The 20298-nt window shown below is 40.0% G+C and overlaps 1 protein-coding gene and 1 long non-coding RNA gene across 3 annotated transcripts in view; both read right to left on the minus strand.

Moving 5' to 3' along the window:
• LOC135489116 (uncharacterized) overlaps positions 1-7772 on the minus strand; it is a 48364-nt gene extending 40592 nt beyond the window's left edge. Inside the window, exons 1-2 of the long non-coding RNA XR_010447099.1 lie at positions 7737-7772; positions 6795-6977 (exon numbers count right to left, since the gene is read on the minus strand). This is a non-coding gene — a long non-coding RNA (uncharacterized LOC135489116). The remainder of the gene's footprint in view (positions 1-6794; positions 6978-7736) is intronic.
• Positions 7773-12756: 4984 nt separating this feature from the next.
• LOC135489702 (alpha-2C adrenergic receptor-like) overlaps positions 12757-20298 on the minus strand; it is a 145440-nt gene continuing 137898 nt past the window's right edge. For both annotated transcript variants that reach the window (XM_064775194.1, XM_064775193.1), the window contains exon 4: positions 12757-16808. In XM_064775194.1, coding sequence (XP_064631264.1) covers positions 14830-16770 — 1941 coding nt within the window. In that variant the 5' untranslated portion in view covers positions 16771-16808 and the 3' untranslated portion in view covers positions 12757-14829. The remainder of the gene's footprint in view (positions 16809-20298) is intronic.

Genomic DNA, 20298 nt, shown 5'->3' on the forward strand with positions numbered 1-20298 from the left:
TTTTGTCCTGAGCAATTGAGAACCAGCGCCAACCACAATACATGTATACATTTAACTGGGTCGATTCTAGGATTCGTATCATTTGGGGATGTAGCTCAGTGGTAGAGCGCTCGCTACGCATGTTCAATCCCCGGAATCTCCATGTTTTCATTCTTTTTACCGAAGGCAAGACGTGTGCGATGAGTGACAAATGTATTCTGAAATCGCAGGCATGCACCACCATTTTAGTTAGAACTTGAAAACCTATAGCAATTAGAACTCCTTAAAAAATAAAGTGAATACCAGTTCAAGGTTGGAAATCTGTTCTCTCGAAAACAAAGAACTGACACACACTTGAAATTGGCATTCACTTTGAAGTGATTTCAAGTTCGAGGCAAATGGTAGCACATGAGGTCGATCCATAAGCCAAATTCATACTCGCGGTCGCGCGACTATCGCGACCATTCTGTATTGTTATACTGCAGTGGCGCGGAAATTAACAATACAAAACGCGGACCGCGCCAATGGTCGCGTGTCGGAAATATGAATTCGGCTTTAGAAATCTTTATACCAAATATGGTAAACCAAGGATGAGAGGAAGACCTGCGTCGATGGGCGATCGACTTCTCATCCTTTGTCTGACTCATATCCGCTCGTGCCTCATTCAAAGTTTTTCTACAAAGCGATCATGTATAGCTACAATAGGAATGTGCGGCAAAGGAAGGCAGCCTAATTGAAAGGCATCGTTACGGGAAATGCCGAGGCATGAACGGTAACGCACTCAGAGTAAAAACGTGTCCGTAAATCCCGAGAGGGTAGGTTAGCCTGTGAGAGGGGGAGGTATATACAATCAGGCATTGATGCTATCGCCCAAATCGCAGGTCGTCGGCCTGCGTCATATCTGTTCAAGGTACAAGTTTGCCAGTGGCCCATGATTGAAAATAAGATACGTCAGTCAGTCTTACTGATTTATGAAACGGACATCACTATAGCCAGTAGTTCAAAAGCCTTTTTGCTAAGAGTGAGCCACAATTACAACACTTTCAATCAAAACATCTTGTGCCACTGTCGATGTAATAGAATTGATTTGATTGTCAAATTTATTGTAAGGACAAAACGATATCCATCCAAAAAACGATCAGGATTTAATGCCAACTATCACTGCAACTATGGTTTAATGGCCATATTCATTAATATCATAAAGACAAAATCACACTCATCCAAAAACGATCAGCGTTTTATACGTTTGGCCAAATTCCCCTGTCCCAGGACTTTTTTCATCACTTTTTCACATGGACTCAATATCTCTTTGCCAATTAACGAAAGAATGCTCCTGTCAAAGACGATCGCTTGTTAATCAATAGCTTCTTGCCTTGCTAATGATCACGCGTGGCTCTGTGCATCGCCTAAGGATGGGTGATTCGGTTACTAACAAACATGATGTATAAACATGTAAGCAATATTTTTATAGAATGTTTGTGCCGATTTAGCTGTTTGTCTATTAAACTGGCGGCCATGCGGATGATTGTTTTAGCTTGCATTAAAGCTCAAGTTCAAAATTCGGCACTTGAACATGTTAAAGTCCGGGGATGACCTCTTGTTTCTCAAAAGACGCGGATCCTTTCATCATCAGCCGAGTCGATTTCGCTTGCCAGATGATTAGCATGAGCGGGGAAGGAGGTCTTCGGTGTCTAGGCCACTGACCAGCGCTTGTCGCAAAAGGAAACTAGTCATGCACTAATTTGATGAATATGTCATTCAACTGGACACCAATTGCGCATCGCCAATTAATCTGATGTGATCGAATTAATTATCAATTGATAGAACTTCCAATAGATGCTGACGGCAACAAAGAGAGGAAGAGTGAGTCCATTGTATCTACCATATCTTGACATGATAACTAGGCATCAAAGGCGGCCGGAACATCACTCTGACGGTCTAATAAACCATGCATAATCAGATATATCAAATCTATCATTTGACATTTCTTTGACAAGTTTTATTTGATAAGTAGATTCCATGAGTTTGGGCAGGGACTTCGAAAAGCAAGGATGTCTTATCGGGTAATGCAAGTTATTGTACAGTAATTCATCGTATCCGCTTATATCTCCTTGAATATGTTTCATTGCTTTTACCTGTTACTTCTTTATTAGGCTACTTGTCGCACAAGCTGACACTTTGGAGGTGATGAGACACATGTCTTCAATAATTGCCTAGAGCAGACGACAAGGCTACTCGCTTGTCTTATTTATTGGCTGTATGCTAGAATTTGATGATGAAGAGGAGTTCGGCTGATTCTTCCATCTGCTTCAATATAGGTGGCCATATCCGTGTAGAGAACTTGCTATTGATAGTGTAACGTTTTGGGCTGGCTGCACAGCCGGTGAGTCCTTGCCCTCCCTCAGCCCGATAGAACTGAGGTGGACTTCGTGTGGGAAATGATTAAATTGTGATAAAGCCTCGTAGTCTGAAGATGAAAATGACTTGAATACTGGATGATGTGTAGATGATACTTTTAATATTTTGAGTAGGAGCTCATCCAAACAGGGGTTCCTCTGTTGGTGGCTATTCCTGAACTGAGAAACCTTGCACAACCAACAGCTGGCTAGCAACGCCAAAACACATACAAATCAAATCGTGTAGGCCTATGTATATGATGTAAGAGTTCGATTAGACCTATAATTACATCTTACAAATAGTTGGCCACATGTATGAAAACGTGCATTAATCGTGGTAATACTACATTGACAAAATACTTATAAAAGAACATCAGAGACTCAAGGCTAGGCAACAATAGTCTGCTATGTGGCTCCGTCTTGAGTTGCAGAAGTAGCCAACAGGTCCACACGCCGTGTCTTCAGAACTTTTGTCCTCTTGTTGAATATCTCCTTCATCTACTTGAATATTTGATCTTTTTCAAGGAAAATCTTCTAAGCTTAGTATCGCTGCCAACTGTGTGTACTTCAAAGGAGGAAAATCTCTAATTAATGTGAGCGATCTGCCGCTAATGAAATTAGGCTCAAAACTTTAAAAAATTTAAAAAATTAACCCGACACTTAAAAAATTATTAAATTATAAAAAGCTTTACAGTCAATTACTGTTGGTTGACCCCTGTGGAAAAAATGCTGCACCAGTCGAACTTTTAAAAAATTCAAAAAATTCAGTTTGACAGTTTCTTTGAGCCTCTAATTTCTTTCAACTGTATAGTCTTAAATGATTAAACGTTTCATACGGGGTTCCTCGATCAAATCATTTTTTCTCTTAAACCTAGGTCACTTCGCTTACGGACACTAGTCAAAGGACACGAGGCACTACTGGAGCAACCACCAGTTGGCAACTAAAATGATCTCTTTGATGTCATTTGCATTAAAGACCTAGTTGAGGTTGTCATGTCTAAGAGTAAAAAACGCTCAATATTGTGGTTTTGCAAGCTTACGTTTTCCGTAAACGACGCGTAAATTGCTTGCTACGCGTAAGTGAAATTACGATTTAGTCAAAGCCCAGTCTTATACCTTGTGATGAATGGATTCAATTGGAATTTTAGACACTCTTATATGAGTATATTACCTATATATTCTCATAATTTCAAGAAGAATGCATAGCGCATATATGTAATTTAGCGGTGGTTAAACTTGAGTGATAGATCAGCCGAACGGGAAACCTCACCTCAGTCGATGACGTAATTGCGTCAAGTCCTCTGTCGGCACCAAATTTTGCGTCAGGATGTCGTCAAATCGTAATCGTAAACGTAAAAACCTGCCTAGCCCAAACTGTTATTGATACATTTAACTTTTCAAATATCATTTTTGTTTCGTGTATTTAACGACCGACGTGATATAAAAAATACAATCAAGTTGGATTGGGAAAAGTACAATACATGTAATTAAGAAGACCAATATTTTTTTCATACGGATTGGCTGTTTCTATTCTTTTGTGCACGACGATGGCGTTTGCAAGTGTCAAACAAGTTCCGTGACATTTTAAAAGTTTTTGCTGGCAAGATTTTCGATAAAGATTAATTTTCGCAACGTGTACTCATGAATGTAATTTATCACGACATTGTTCGGTTTGCCGTAAAGCGTTTATTGAATTTAATTACATCGCTTGATAATCATACTCGCGTATTGTTCGCTCCACTTCTTCCCCTGAAGCGACAATTTAAAATGCGCTAAAAAGTTTGTATTCAATTTAGGGTTTTTAATACAAAACCGACCCCTTATTTGTTTACCGTCCGACACTACATGTATATCTCAAGGTTACCTTTATTTGTTGTTTAAAGGTTGTTTATTGGTGTCCAACTCCTCGTTTCTCAGGAGCCAGAACATTTTTGAAGAATACTGCTTTCGCCCGGTGACAAGATTTAAAAAAACATGAAAATTGAACCAAAATTAAGGTAACTGTATACAAGAGTGCGCTTCAACGTATTTTGTTATACTAGTATCTATCATAATGTATATCAGTTGTTTTATGAACAGATGTTACTAACGCTGTGTTTGGGGCGATGAAAGGAAAACGCCAGCCGTGCAATTGAAGTTCATGCATGGCAAAAATGACCCGTGACCAGCTCTTTGCACTGGTGTCTAAAATTTCATCCCCGAGTTCCTACTCAAGATTTTAGTGACGGGCAGCACAGCAAAACGGCCTCGAATGCTCTTCTTTTAGCATCTTTAAAAAGCAATAAATCTCTCGACAAAAACGACAAAAGAATTCCCGGACCGTATTTCCCGAGGGTAAATTAGGTTTGGCGACTTTTAATGAATCGATTCCTTATCTGAAAAATCAATTATTTTAGCCTAAAAGTCTAATATGTAGCGTGAAGGAACCTACTCAACCGATACGAAACATGATTGGTAATTTTCTATTCTCCTCTAGAATTACATTTGGAAAACATTCCGGCTTAGTCGTGGTCATCCGCGATTTAAGAACTGAGAATAAAAAATGGCGATGAAATTCTAAAGATTTATTAGTAAAAACAACTACTCTCGTAGTTTCTACTGTACCAACTGCATGAAACTACTTGTAATTGAAATAGTAATAAAACTGCATGTAACCAACTAGTAGTAAAAATGAAAGTTTGCTTAAAGGGGAAGACGGTCATAGACGAACAAATAACAGTCAGAAATAGGGGTTAATTTGATTTTCTCTCTGTTGCGTCAAAAAGTGATCATGAAATCGTTCTAGGAACTCTAGTTATACCTTGGCACGGTGAAAGCTTTTTTCACGGTGCAATCGCCTAATTTGTCGCCTTAATGTTCCTCTGGGCTAGCCAGTCATATTTTACAAAGGGGTTACGTGCCTTCCACCCGAATCTCAAAGATAATTTTATTGCCATAAAAAGTCGTAGCCTGGAGTACTGCGGAGAACAAAAGCGGACAAATTGCTACTGTGTCAGATTGCAGAACGGTTTCTCGAGGCAAGGTTTCCCCTTTTCTGGCTGAAGAATTGATTGCCCTTTGATTATTGGTCAGATATTCGCACATTGTTCTTTTGTTGTGTCTTCTGCCAGTGCTGGGGATCGGAAAGAACGAAATGATGGTTGCCTAATACTATAAGTCCCCGCGTGGTGGCGTATATTGGCAACTGGAAATGCAATGCATCATTGTAAAAGGCAGTGTGTCCATGGACGTCCCCGAGCCTCTGCTCATAATATCATTTGTTAGGCCGGACCATAAGCCACAATGTCATGAAGTGCAAGGCATGAGTCTGTACGCGGCAGGCTATGATAAACAGGTCACTTCCGTTTCTACGTACAGACAAAAACCGGAGCGATCGACCAGCCAGATATCACGAGATCTCACAGAGAGGCGCGTGGTTTTACCAGACTGCAAAAGCTATTGTCGACGCTGAGAATTTTGCTTATGATGTTGGTCCTATAGTCCGGAGAACGAGAGAATTGACTTGGAAACTTCCTGAGTTTCCCGCTCTTTACAGTAGAAAAACGCTAAAAATAAAAAAATAACATCCGAATCCAATGAATGACGTAGGCTAAGAAGCGGTCGTTGTGTCAAGATAGCTGAGAGTATGCCCAAGGCGAAAATCCATTACTTCAAAATGATGTGTTTTTGCAAGGCCAAGACGAGTTTTTTTCTGAATTTTTGCCGGCCAGTCTTTCCATTGATGGTTGCAGGCGAATGTCCCGCCGCAATACTGGCCACTTTATATCGGAAGAAATGGGCCATGGGGATTGAGTGACAGGTGATTCCATAGTTGATTGTTTTTACTGTTTTCTTAATATAATCTTACAGATTGAGAAGATATTCGGCCAAAATCCGGTGACTCATTATCTTTTATCTGGTATCAATGCAAGACCAGAGATGGGTTTGAGCAAACACGCGGCTTGTCGATTTTTGGGCAACATGATTTTCTCCATACAAATCAGATGAAAGTACGTAACACAGTATTTTATGATTTTGCCATAGAAATGACGTGAACGCCTTTGCGGCCAGCACTTTGAAAATACATTTTCACTCTCCAGTTCACAGATAAATCATGACACGCGACAGCAAGATGGCTTCTATGTAAATTCAGTCTCCGTATAGAAATAATTTGCTACCGAAACCTATTATACATGTTCGTAAAAATGTTATATGATCTAAACCTCCCCATTGCCTTGACTCTCAGTCGAATAGAGTAGTTGACGTATCGTCATTACCTGCTCTGCTGGAGAAACATACAAAAGAAAGCAAGCACAAATGACCATGACAGCATTTGATTCAGTTGAGTCAGGTATAACAAATCATTGCTCTGCCATTCAACATGGCTGACCATGAAAACACTCTACACGTAACAGAAAAATTGTATGAAAGTTGACTTACCATTTTTATTTGTTCCGGAGTACCGCTGGAGGTGGCGTGAATATCACTAGCATAATCTAGCTTCGACGGCGCCTAGTTTTTTCATCGCTTTGATGCCGTGTAAGAATCAACGTCAGGGGTCAGAGTTTATCGGTTCGTCTGTGCCAGTTTATTACGACCTGGGCTACGTCATGTATTTTGAGTCTTCACCGGAAAGAAAAACAGTTAGTATAATAATCTTACAATTAGTAACAAAATTAGTATAATAATCTTACAGAATAAAGCGACACGACCTTCACAACCAAATTGTTATCACATGCCCACATTGGCCATCTAGAAGGACAGTATGTATAAACGCCTTATGAACCCATTCGCACATGCTCAAATAAGGCTTTAGTTTGGTGAGCAAACGCATATGTTGGTTTGAAAATAGACCTAAAGAAAAGGCCGAACGAAAAAGGCAAATACGCAAATGGTCATCAGAAATGGTGAGAAATAGTAGCTGTTTGAGGTGAGGTGTTCGAGATAAGACCCCCCCCCCCCCCCCAAATAGACCCTTTTACACCAGGCGGGGGAAGACATTGCGGGCCCAAAAAACCTAAATATAGGCACAACGAACAAAATATCATATGGTGTGCGACTATGCGGTATTTCGTTTGCAGCTTGTTTGTCGTGGCCTCCAGTGGCTTCCTCCGCCTGGCGTGAGGGCCTCTATGCTCACGGCGCCCAATAAAAAACCAAGTGTCGGCACGTTGGACAACCAGTCAGAGTGTTTGTTTTTTTCAGTTTTGAGCACTACGCCAACAAACAACATATTACTTTTACCACAGTCAATATAGGCCGAGAGCTATCAATGGTGGGTCTGCATGGCAGAATAAAAAGACGAGCAAAGCATGCAGCCCGCACGAAATTTCTAAGTCCGTCAAGAAATGGTCAATAAATCCATCAAAATCAAATACTTACAGGAAAATTATCACCCCAACTTATCCACTCTCGTCTCGAACATATTGCCTCGAATATCTTCTTGAACATAGCAAGGATGGCTACCATAACTTGAGATGTAGAAAAACCAGAACCGTGTACATGTTCACTGCTCGAAAGTTCATCTGGTAAGGGTGCGCGCTATGATTACATCAGACACCATACCTCACTTCCTGTGATGTCACTTCCTTGGTGATTTTCAAATCTATTTAAATTTTGTTGAATGATCTGATCCCATGTCCTTATCTGAGTTCAAGTGCAAGTCATGTCAAGTTTCTCACTATGTAGTTTAAAGTTGAACAAGCCGAATAAATCTATAGAACCTGATGATCGTTATATAAACTGTAATACGATAATACTATTTATATTATGAAATACTGGAAGGAAAAATGGTGCTTTCATTAAGTAGCGTAGCGTTAAATTCTCGGGTGTTTAGAAAAGCAAGAAAACGAGAGGAAAAAGTCTTAGTCGACGGCGCAAACGAACAAGCTAGCGGACGAGAAAACCATGAGTACTAGATGAAAAAAATTATCCTAAGTAGGTAGTAGGTTTTGAGTTGTTCCAATCCAGTCTTTTTTTCATCCATTGGTAGCAGTTATTCAGTCCGACGATCCATCCATTGGTAGCAGTGATTGAAGTCGGACGACAAAGAAAATATGCCTGTCCTTTTTTTAGCCACCCTGTACCGCCATGTCAACCCTGTAAACTACCCGCTAGGACGTCATCTTCACAGCTTCTAGGAAGTACTCCGTGGACAGATGGCGAACGGGTTAAGAGCCGATTTTCAAGCCTCCTCTCTTTGTTAGTCGTCGATCATCTATGAAACGATCGTAAGATGTAGATTTGCCAGTTCAGCTTTTCAGTTATCTTTGAAGTTGCCTAAGTGGACTTGAATAATGATTGGTTGAAATAATCATTTACCTCCTGGTCCCCAGAACAAAAATCGGCCTAGCTTAACATGTATCAGTCATACAGGGTGTGTCATAAAAGGACTGCCTACTTAGATTTAGATTTAAGGGATCCAGAAAACAATGAATTTTTAATTAGTGTCAAAATTTGGTCCGCAGCGCAGTTCATTCTTATTTTTTTTCTAGTTATACCATCGTTCACAGTGACCGTGAACTCACCAAACCGACCGAAGATTTGAGTGTAGGTTGCAACTTGGAACATTGAGACTATAAACTCAATACCCTGATTGAAAAAGGTTGACAAATAATAGTTTTACAGATTCCTTAAAATTAATATGGCCTCTCAAGACAACTCATAACAAAACACAATCATCTGCAGACACCTGGTTATTCACCTGCTGTTCAGCTATCACCATGACCTTTTTTCTTGAGGAAATTAGAAAAATGATCAGACTGGGCCTGCCTCCTGCTACATCCGGGACATTTCTATTAATGGCGGCTCGGCAAAGGCGGCCTAATCAACTGTTTTGGATCGCCTGCCGCTGCGGAAATCAACCAGAACAAATGTCAGCTCAAAACAGAGAGCAGATCAGAGCTTTGTCATTTTTTTATCACGGAGGTGTTGAGAAGAAAACCATATTGAAGTTTTAAAGGTCGTATCGACAAAGAATGGTGATGGAAAAGAGAAAAACGCCCTCTGGTTATCTCTGCCACAAAAAGGTTTAGGAATGTTGTTGTTGTTGCCATTGTTGTTGCTGTTGTATTTCTTTCATGGATAACTAATTTCTTTCAGGCCGCCAGGTGCAAGTGGCGTAGCCTTGAAGAAATGTTTTTTTCGTTCTTTTATTTGGTTTGTTTTAGTGTTTTTCTGAATAGAAGAACGCACCGGGCTATTAAATATGTACATAGCAAATGCCAAGCTTCTCAGCTTGTATTGAAAGAAACAACATACATATCAAGAACTCAACCTCGGTAAAAGAAAACAATCGTGGATATACTAGACTAGCCAGTTAGGCGCGGTGAGTTTCTCGACAGTTTACGATAACCTTTATCAAAGATTATAAAAATAATTACTCCGACAGAGATGACAATGAAATATTTATAGGAAATGTCAGATGGTAAAAGAATATCATAATTTGTCTGCCGGGATATTATAAAGTACTGATAGATATAAAGGTAAATAAATATTTTATTCGCGTATGAAACGGCAGCAAATATATTTCATATCGATGTTCGGCGTCGTCAGAGAGGCGCAATGTCGGTCATTTTTCCTAGGCAGGCCAATCTCACGTCGGCGTGGTGTTGAAACTACCAAAGAGGCCGCTTTTCTTGGTATGAATTGATGATCTAACTGATGTTAAATGAAACAAGTCGAACTCGACTAAATTGAATTGAAAAAGATTGCTGTTAAGTCAAATCTGGATCATTGCGGGCGTTCTCCGATTCCTCCTATTATTCCTCCTATCGTGTACACGAAGACAATGAACATGTGGTTACTCGTAAGGCTCATGTAACTCTTGTTATGATAGAATTGAACGACAAGAAATAGTTGTTGATACATTTGGATTTATTCAGATTAATCATATATATATATACAGTAAAAAAATCAAATAATATACGTCAACATCAAAATCGATTTGGTTGGGTAGATAATACTCAATTTGAAAGCTTTAGTTGTCCTTAAGAGGATATGGATACCAAGTATACACCCATGTTCATCTTGCCCTAAAAATAAGATATAACTGGTACAATTACAGCTCCAGTACAATTATAGCCCCTCAAGTGTAGAAAAGATTCGCAGTACACAGTAATGCACAAAGAGACAATAATTGTACTGGGGATATAATTGTACCACATAATACCTTACTATTCAAATGTATAGTTTCGGAAAGAATTGATGAAATACAGTTGTACCAAAAAAATTCAATGAAACCATTAGAAACCCATCTGTGAACTGGACCTAGTATTCAACAAGGTACTAGTAAGTCACCAACTTGGCTGCCACTTAAACTTGGCGTTATCTTCTTTAGTTAAGCCCATTAGAATTAACGCCAAGTTAACGTTTACGTCAAGTGGTCTCCTAATTGTTTTGTAAAACTAGATCATGGTAAAATACACAAACAGCAGGAAGATATTCATGAACTGACTTACAACGACACCATTGTCAAACGTGAGGAGGTCACTACAAAATATTTCTCGTACAAAACATAGCGGGTATGAAGTACTCAAATTACAATAAATGAATGAAATTTGAGTCGTCTGTAACATAAGGAGAGTAACATGTACCCCCTGAACAGAGTTCGCAGGCTGGGGCAGGCCTACATAACCTGTGTACATCCATAATGTACACATGTGGTACATTTTCCCAAATTTCTTGACTTTTAGATCTTATTTATGATAACGTGATGGAAAATCCTCAAGACAGTCCTCGCTTTTTACATTCTCAAAGTTTTACTTTGTCACGGTCAAAAATAAATGATAAGGAATCACCACTCGATCTATGCAGGAATCCACTTTATGACACAGAAACAAAATGAATCATATTGACCAGACAATGGACAAAGAGTTGGGTTTTTATGCGTCCACTTCGTGAGCTACAAAATGACGCAAAGATATTTTAACCTTGAAAAGTAACATTTTGTATTGTCAGGAAAATGAATTGGGGTCAAGGAGTCGTGTTGAGTTATCTCGCGGACGTACCGCATACAAACCTCCGACGCAGGTATCTAAAGAGACGCTATCTAAGATGGGTAACAATAAGGATCCTTATTGTAACCCAGGTTCGTCCAGGGTAACCATAGGGTAAACCCAGGAAGACATTAACCGCACATCCCGTAACAATTTCCAGCAGGTTTTTTGGCGACTTCCGACTCGTTTTACCGGGCTGGAGCAAATGTGAAAGCTGTGGTCATAGCGTATTGTCACCGATAGTCTAGTTTTCCTCCTGATGCCTCTACTAGCTAGTTCCCGGTGCATTCAAGACGAAGGAAATTAGCCTCGACTAGGATTCTAAGAATATGGTGAACACACAATATTTTATTTAGCTTAAGACGGCAATATTAGTTCGATTAGATGTAAAGTGAATAGAATAAATGTTCTCAACAACAGCATTCGCACCAACCAGATCAACATTCACCTCCATATATTTTCACTCTGAGTAGACTTAATTCGATGTACAAGTATAAGTCTCTTGTTTACTACAGAAATTTGTATACTTAGAACGAAATGTCCGGAAATCACACTTTCATGCCAATTTCTTTCACGGCTCAATTCAGACCGATACGCATGCACTCATTCATTTGCCGGAGCAACATCCCCACTTGACGCCGCATCGATTGCGAGTGATGCAGAAGGGCTATATCGAGACCGTACAAGATTACGGCGACGAACAAGACATTGACATCTGTATCTTTGGAGAAAAAATCATCCTAACATGTTGCAACGTTTCGTGGTGAGACTTAATAATGGGCAGGTTTTGCAACCGGTAATAATGTGATTTCCTTACGATGAATACAATGGCCATCGCAGACCTCAGTCCGTATCAAAGCAATCAAATCTTACACGAGTGTTTGAATGGAAGCCTACTGCGGGCGCTATTGTTCACATGTTCATCAGGGCGGATCAGGATAATTAATGTGCGCCGGACTTATAAAATTAGAAAATATGAATGTGCATTCCCCCCCCCGTCCCCCGAGAAAAAGTAGAAAGTAAGCTAAAGCGCTCCTGTGCGAAATTCCCTTTGAGCGCTACGAACGAAAGAGTACGACGAAGCAGCCAATATATTTCATCGACGACTTTTTAAAGAATTTCACAAATTCCTCGTAACACTAAGTATTAAATATGACTTACCACTGTCGCGTAAAGGAATCACAAAAGTAGCATATGATTTGATAATGCCACATAGTTTACCTTCATCATTGACACGGATTGCGAAATCTGCCTATTAGGAAAAGCTACAAGGTCACTTATCTGCTATGTGTTCAATCGATCTGTTTTTGTCTAATTTTTCGAGATATTATTTAATGAAGTACCACGCAACCATTCAGTACAGCGTAACGTTCATTACTATAGCAGAAAATTGTTTTACATGTTTTACATGTTTTACATTGTTTTACATGTAACAAAACTTAGTAATGCCATCCGTGAACTAAAGTTCGGAAAGTCTATTTCGTGATGGCGGACAACCAATGCCCGATTCATTCAATTTTTACATTGCATTTTGCACGATATTCTGACAGAATTAGTCCATCACAATGTTATCAAGTTGACTAAATCCCCGACGTTTTTTTTGTCATCCCATAAGCCATGTTCATTTGACTTAAAAGGAGAGTTCGAGAAAAACACACACTTAGTTTGCAGCCTGGCCATTGTGGCGTGGAAAAAGATAACGAAACGAGAATATTGCGTGCTTTCTATGATTATGATAGCCTGTTTTATTTGAAGATTTAATGTCAACTGTGGTTATTTTCTTCAAAACGATGTACGTCGACGGCTAATGTGGACGGAAATGTCGCCACGAAAAATTGGATATCATTATTTTCGTATCAATCACCTTCAACATTCTGACATTCATACAATATTCAGACACGCGACACACACCAGACAGCAGCAGAGCGATTGATACTCACTCAGATAAATATAGAAGTTACGAGTTTCTCTCCTACTTATGTTAAAGCTGGTATCTATTTTGCAATTAACTTTCTGTCTAAAATCCCCGAGGTAGTTTGCTTACCTATAAAGCGGGCGCTTTCTTTCTCGGATTGCAGAAGGAAACGAATTAAATATTTACCTTACATGTAAATGTAGTAAACCTTGTGATTAGACAGAAGGCTAGCTTGAGTGTAAGAAATGGTCAGACAACAGTATAAGCCAAGCGTTGAGACTGCACACTAAGCGTATCAAGATAGACAAAATCGGAATTAGACAAGGGCAGGAACTGACCAAGAACTGTTAACATAATGTTGACCTTTGAGATTTTTTCCAACATGTTTGCTCGTCGAATTGTATACTTCGGAAAGCGGATCCCCACATTGCTTTCGACACAATTGTAGTTAAAAGAATGGTTTCAGAAATTTTACGCAAATGTTCTGCAATTCCTCGCAATGAATATTCAAACGACAGATAATACAAAGACTGAGCAGCAAATAATATATGCAGAGCATCATCTCGCACCGATTTCCCTGCTGGTGTTCAGGCTTAATCATACGCGATGTGAAGATACAGACCAGGGGGGCTTTGACATGAATAATCGATCTTCAGACGTGCTTTAAGACATCCAAAAAGAGAAACTCATTAGTACCGACCCAGGGGCAGCGATTTTCATCAGTTGATGGCAGTAAGGTTAAGATTCAGTCGTGGCTAATCGTAGCCCGATCAAGCAACGCACCCGTTGATCATCCCATGTCTGTCATGTCAGTACCTTCTCCGTCTTGTCAGGCGCAACTTGATCAACGCGTAGCTCCTTAGACGAACTGAGCCGACATAAACATAGTCTTGCGCAAGAAAGCACAAATACGCGTATTTTAATGCTCGAAGTAAGTTCAAAATTTGTACTATCAACGTGTGTAAAACCGCGTAAATATCGATAAGATTTAGCCCGATATTTTTTTAAACACTATCCGTCGATCAAACTGCAGTGGACAGAAGCGACACATGATGGGATATTAAACTTATTATGTAATGAAATAGCTTGCTCGGCCAACCACTCGTCTATCGGGGATCTGCATTAGCTTTACTGCTAAGGAGGCCGACGAACTTGTTTTAATGATTGGAAAATACGTGGAAAGAATCGATACGAATATACATGTAATGTTTGCCTTAGCGTTACCTTAGTTAATAAGTTCGAGGTTTTTTTTACGTTGCGGCCATGATACCTTTTACGTGCTTGATATTATCAGCGCTCGTTATACTTGGTAGTGAAAGTGTTAATCACGTCATTTGCTACGCTTGTTCAGTGAAATAAATAGTAATCATCGAAACTGATTGCCGACGTTGTCTGGTTGTAAGGTAGAATGGGGTATTTGTAGCCCCGGTTTAATTGTAGCCCTTGCCTATGATATCGATTGATGTTCTCATGCATCAAACAATTGCAGGGGTTATGAATAAACCGGGGGCTACAAATACTCCATTCTACCTTATGTATTGTCATTCTGTTTCGTAGAGGAGATTCACCGGCGGTTGAATGGTTTGCACAAAATCTTATGGAAAGCCATTTTGAAATCTCGATTAAAAATGGTGTAAATAACTGGGTTGAGTGCAGAATTACAATAGCCAAGCCAGAAGAAGAATTTGAAAACCTCCTCCTGGAGATGTAAGCTGAATATAGTAGCTATTACATACAAGGTAAAAAATGGGAACCAACAGATTATGAATGCCGCCATTATTATGCCCAACACTATGGTCGCACGCCGCTCCTTCGCGCGGGCTATCCTGCGTTTCTGTTTTTCCGCATCGCTTCGTTGCCGCTTATATGAAAGTTGCCTCTGAGACTCCCTATTACTGTCTTTTTGCAATTTGTTGGGATTTAGAATTGTTGATAGATTTTTGAGTTTGGTTGTTTCCTTGATGCTCTCGGATTCTCCTGCGATGTGATTTTTCATATCCTCGTCTGTAGTACACGTCGTCTCCGACTCAGGAAGAGTGGCGCCACTGTCATTGTGGAGCCGACATTGGGCTAGTTTTGAGGAAGATTTCATAGAATCGGCCTGCGAATCAGAATCCTGGAGTAACCTCTTGTTCTCTTCCGCAGAATATGCTGCATTATTATCCTTAGTCACTTTTCTGAATCCATTTTGTCTCAGATTAGGCACTGGAAAGTCTGAAGTTGAATCAGTATCGTCCGAATTGTAAGCTTTCCCCCCTTTGAATAAATTCTTGTTGGCGATCACTTCTTGAGCGCCAACTTTAACGGAAGAATCCGTCTCTTCAGATAACAATTTACACTTTTCATCGGAAGATTTCACAACGTTATCAAATTTTATATTCTTCTGTAGCTTATCCTGAGGATAATCAGCATTGGAATATTCAGAATCAGAAAAATTCTCATGTTTTTCGGAACTAGTCGTCTCTTTTTCCTGATGAATGACGCTCAGATTGGGCGACATTTTTTGGTCCGTTTTTGGCGGGCTAGACGTACTAAAACTTGTTGTTGATTTTTCCTTGTTATTCTTCTCCGTATCAGGCGGTTTTGTTTTCTTCTTAATGTTTCGATGTGCCCTGGCTTTTGCTGCCAAGTATATGCGGAAGTAGACCACGACCATGACTATGAGAGGAATATAGAACGATCCCATACAAGAATACACTACATACCCTATTTCCTCACTGATAAAACACAGTGGGTAGCGCGAAGTATCACGTGCTGTCTTCCAGCCAATCAGAGGCGGGAGGCAAACCATGGCGGATGAGGCCCAAACAATGGCCACCATAAAGGCAGCGCGCTTTGGCGTCCGTTTTCTAACATAGTTGATAGCCTGGGTGATTGACCAGTACCTATCGAGGCTAATCATGCAGAGATTTAAAATGGAAGCGGTGCATAGTAAGACATCTGCGGCAAGCCAAAGATCACACAATATATTCCCAAAAATCCAGTAACCCATTAATTCGTTGGCAAGAGAAAGCGGCATAACAAGGAGACCAAGTAACAAATCTGAAATAGCTAAAGAAGCGATGAACCAGTTTTGGACAGACTTTAAATTTCGGTCCGTGGCAATGGCGATACACACTAACGTATTCCCAAAAACGATGGAGAAAATGATCGGAACAGTCGTGATAGAGATCAAAGCAATCTCCCAATCGAAATACGGACTTGGCGGGCTTATAAAATCCGTTCCGTTGAACGTCCCATTGAATGAATCGTTCCCACAGCAAAACGAATCGTTCAAGAAGTATTGATCAGTCAAGTTAAAGTAAGTGAAGTTTTCTGTATCCGGATACGTATAAGAGACGGAATAGTACATAGGGTCTTCGCTAGGTTGTTCTGACCCGTCCGTGTAGTAGGCATAGTCCTCCTCTGACGTGGCGTTAGCATCCTCAAGCTGCGGTAGGCTGGAGGGAGACAAACTAGCGGGACTTGGTTGTTCGCCTTCTTCTCCTGACGTTGTTCCGTGCATTGTGTTACACCATGGACAAGCTTGATAATGCCGTTCACCTGGAAAATACAAGGAAAAATGCACATCAAATATTTATGAAGAAAAGATGCAGCAACATTTTTCTCAGTTGTCTTCTCTCTTTTGAAATATCCGAAAAAGGATATTTATTGCGTGGAAACAGCAAATATCGTACATTCGTATGTTTCTTCTAAGTACGTGTACATGTGCTTCTCCAGAGCAACACCATTTCTTTTTTGTAACCTCAATATCAACATGACCGACGTGTACATGTAATGTCTTCTTCTTCTCCGGCATTCGCTCTGCACTTGGAGGTGATTTTCTCCAGTGAGTATTCCTCCTCCCAGGCGGGATGTGCATGTCTTGATCTTCCAGCTATTTTCATTGTGCGAGAATGTTTGACGTGCTCTCCTACGATCACCAAATGCATGTTCACGAGCTGTGGGATTCGAGTTAACCGCAGAACAAGGTAAACTTAATCATGACCACCAAATAGGACTACTGCAGACTAAACCTACAACGCCATCAACAAAATTCGATCGCGGAAGAAAAAGGTTGAAGCAGTTATTGGTACCTTCGACCACAAACCCCTCAAAGTATCCAACGATAACGTTAACTAAGCAAATTAGGGGAAAAAGTTCATACGACACAAACAACCTCGCATTTGATTAATGCTTTATCGATGCCATGTCACACCAGTGAATAATTATTATTGTGGCTACGGCCAGGTCATTTCGTCCAATGACAGCCTCAAATGAGAAAATTGACAAAGTCGTGAGTACATGTACATACAGTCACAATGAATAATTTTGATTAATGATGTGTCCATATCAAGTCACACAAAAGCTTTGACATAATGCCTTTTGATGTGACTAGACACATTAATACGAACTAATGACCGACTGTTAAGCATCATTCGCTTGATTACTTCGTGTTACTTTGCCAATGATCAGAATCAAACGATCAGAGGCTAGAGTGTTAGGCAAATATCATATTCGACCAGTAAATTCGTAAATTGAGAGTAAATACGAGACAATGTAACGCGAATGCAATCAAGGATTAGCCAAGCTAGAAAATGGATATGGTCGCGAAATCCAGATACCGAAGTGGGAGGAAATCACGCTTGCCTTCAGGTCTGCGTATAAAGAGAATAATCAGATTTATACTGCAGTCCGATCCCTCTCTTGTGTATCACCTTTAACCAACTTAATTTGGCTGAGAACAAATCTAATGTAGATGTGGTTGACGTTACAAATCATGAAAAACGGTATCTTAGACATTCATTTTTTTTCAACCCATCATAAGAATTGAAAGAAACGTTGATATCTTAGACACGACATTTAATCTGTTTCAAACTATCAAATGAACATTTTGTATTCTGGATTCAATTTGTTTCAAAGCTTCAAAGTTTCTGATAACTTTGACACGACAATGACTTGAGGAACTATATTGCCAAAAGGTGGCACAAGTAGTTAGCAGGCCAATACAATGGGGTATATTTCGTGGATGAAAAACGCCAAACGGTAATAAATAAAACTTCCCATTGGTCTAATCATTAAAAAAGTTCTGATTTCTTAGACAGGACATCGGTTTGTTTTAAACCATTGTAGAAATGTTTTGATAACTTAGACATGACACTCAACTCATCTTAACCATTACAGGAATATTCTGATGTCTTCGTCGACATTTAGTTTGTTTCATTTCATCAAATTAACGTTCTGGTACCTAGAAACGACACTGGCAAATTCAATTTGTTTCAAGCCAGGAACGTCCTGATATCTTCGACACGACATTCAATTTGTCTCCGCAATGAGCAAATGAAATGCAATGTTGACATTCATTCCAGCATCTCTATCGGGTAAACCATGACCAAAAATGTGTAAACACTGAGTTTAATCCAATCATAACACGATGTACTTTTGTGAAGATTAACTTAATGACTACAGACACGAAAGAAAGGTTCACGTTATTGTATTTCTCTAACCCATTAATCATTTCTTGAAATGAAACCTAAAAAGCTGACGTATCCTTGTTAAGGGGTTTCTAATGATCATGCTATTGGGAAATTCCGTAACTTCGTTGGCACAAAAGAGTACTTTCATGAGTGATAGCTAGAGCTCCTGAGAGAACAATTAGAAAAAAAGTCCATAATGTCATTATGAGAACATTCAGGGAAGATCATAAAACCATCCAACAAAGGTTCTCAACTGAATCAGTCCTGCAGGAATGCCGTTGACGTGAATTGATATTTTTATGAGTGATAGGTAGGACTGCTGAAGAATTATTTGAGAATTTTTACTTGACCACACGAAAAACCTCAAAACTAAGTAAAAAGGACATTGCTATCATTTTGTCCTGAAGTACGTCTTTGACACAAAGGAGCATTTTGAACTCATCTCCTACTGAATTAACTACTTGTGCCAAGTACTTGTGCTCATCTCCTACTGAAGTAACTAGCATTTGGAGCTCAAGTACAAGTAACATCATTGACACAATAGAGCATTGACTTAATTTTATTCTGGAGTAATGTTCACATTCACTGAGTTACGGCTAGCTATATGTACGGATAGTCATGCTGGTATTTTGGAAAAGGTAGAACGACATTATCAAACACCTCATACGAAGTCCCGATTACACCAAAGGTCCTTAGCTCGACTCATTCTTGATAGTTCAATAGGTCCTACTTCAATCGGAAAGCAGCAAAAGAAATTCGTTTGAACAGGCATTACTTCTTCGGTCCAGTCGAAATGTCACAGAGCACTCTCATGATTAACGTTCTTGATGAGCCTTGGATTCGACGACGAGTCGTTAAATGTATTTGTTATACATAAATCGTACCTAATCATCAGAGATGACGGCGTTATGTCCCTGCCGGCTTGCCATTGCTTATTCCCAAGATGCCTTACATTTTGTCGAAATGCAAGTCTTGTTGGACCACGATTAATGAATATCCATGCCTTTTGCCCCCAGAAGGGCTACAACACAGTAATCTGTATCGGTTTGTCAGGGTTATTGAGGATGCAAATATCATCTGCCGCAGTAATCTCTCCCAGAGGCTGTGCCAATATCGTTTTCGAATTCTTGTGATAGTTTTTATAGCTTTTGGCCCGACGGGCTTCAGTTTTGTGGCATGATGGAGTTAGGTGGGTTTTGGGTTCGACCCGATACCCAGCATTACTAGGTGGCCATCTTGGATTTTGCAATGTAGACTGTAAATGCAAAGAGAGTCGTAGGATGATGCGGTAGGATGGGAAAGATGTGCCATATAGATTTTCGCTTGCTTTAATCCGACATGGCCGTAAAGCTGCCATCTTGAATTTCGCATTCTTAAATGTTACTGCAGGCCGAGTCGCCCAATTGGCTTGAATTTTCTGTGCCATGATAGGCAGGGGTCGGAGAGTTACCTTACTGATTGTGGGCCCGATCCAAATCCAAGATGGCCACCTGGCTCCCATAGCAGTGATCTACGTTCATTATCATTCATCCAAAAAATCCGCAGGATCATCATTTGAGAACCTGGTTCTTTGCGAG

Source organism: Lineus longissimus, chromosome 6 (genome assembly GCF_910592395.1).
Source record: "Lineus longissimus chromosome 6, tnLinLong1.2, whole genome shotgun sequence".
Classification (NCBI taxonomy): domain Eukaryota; kingdom Metazoa; phylum Nemertea; class Pilidiophora; order Heteronemertea; family Lineidae; genus Lineus; species Lineus longissimus.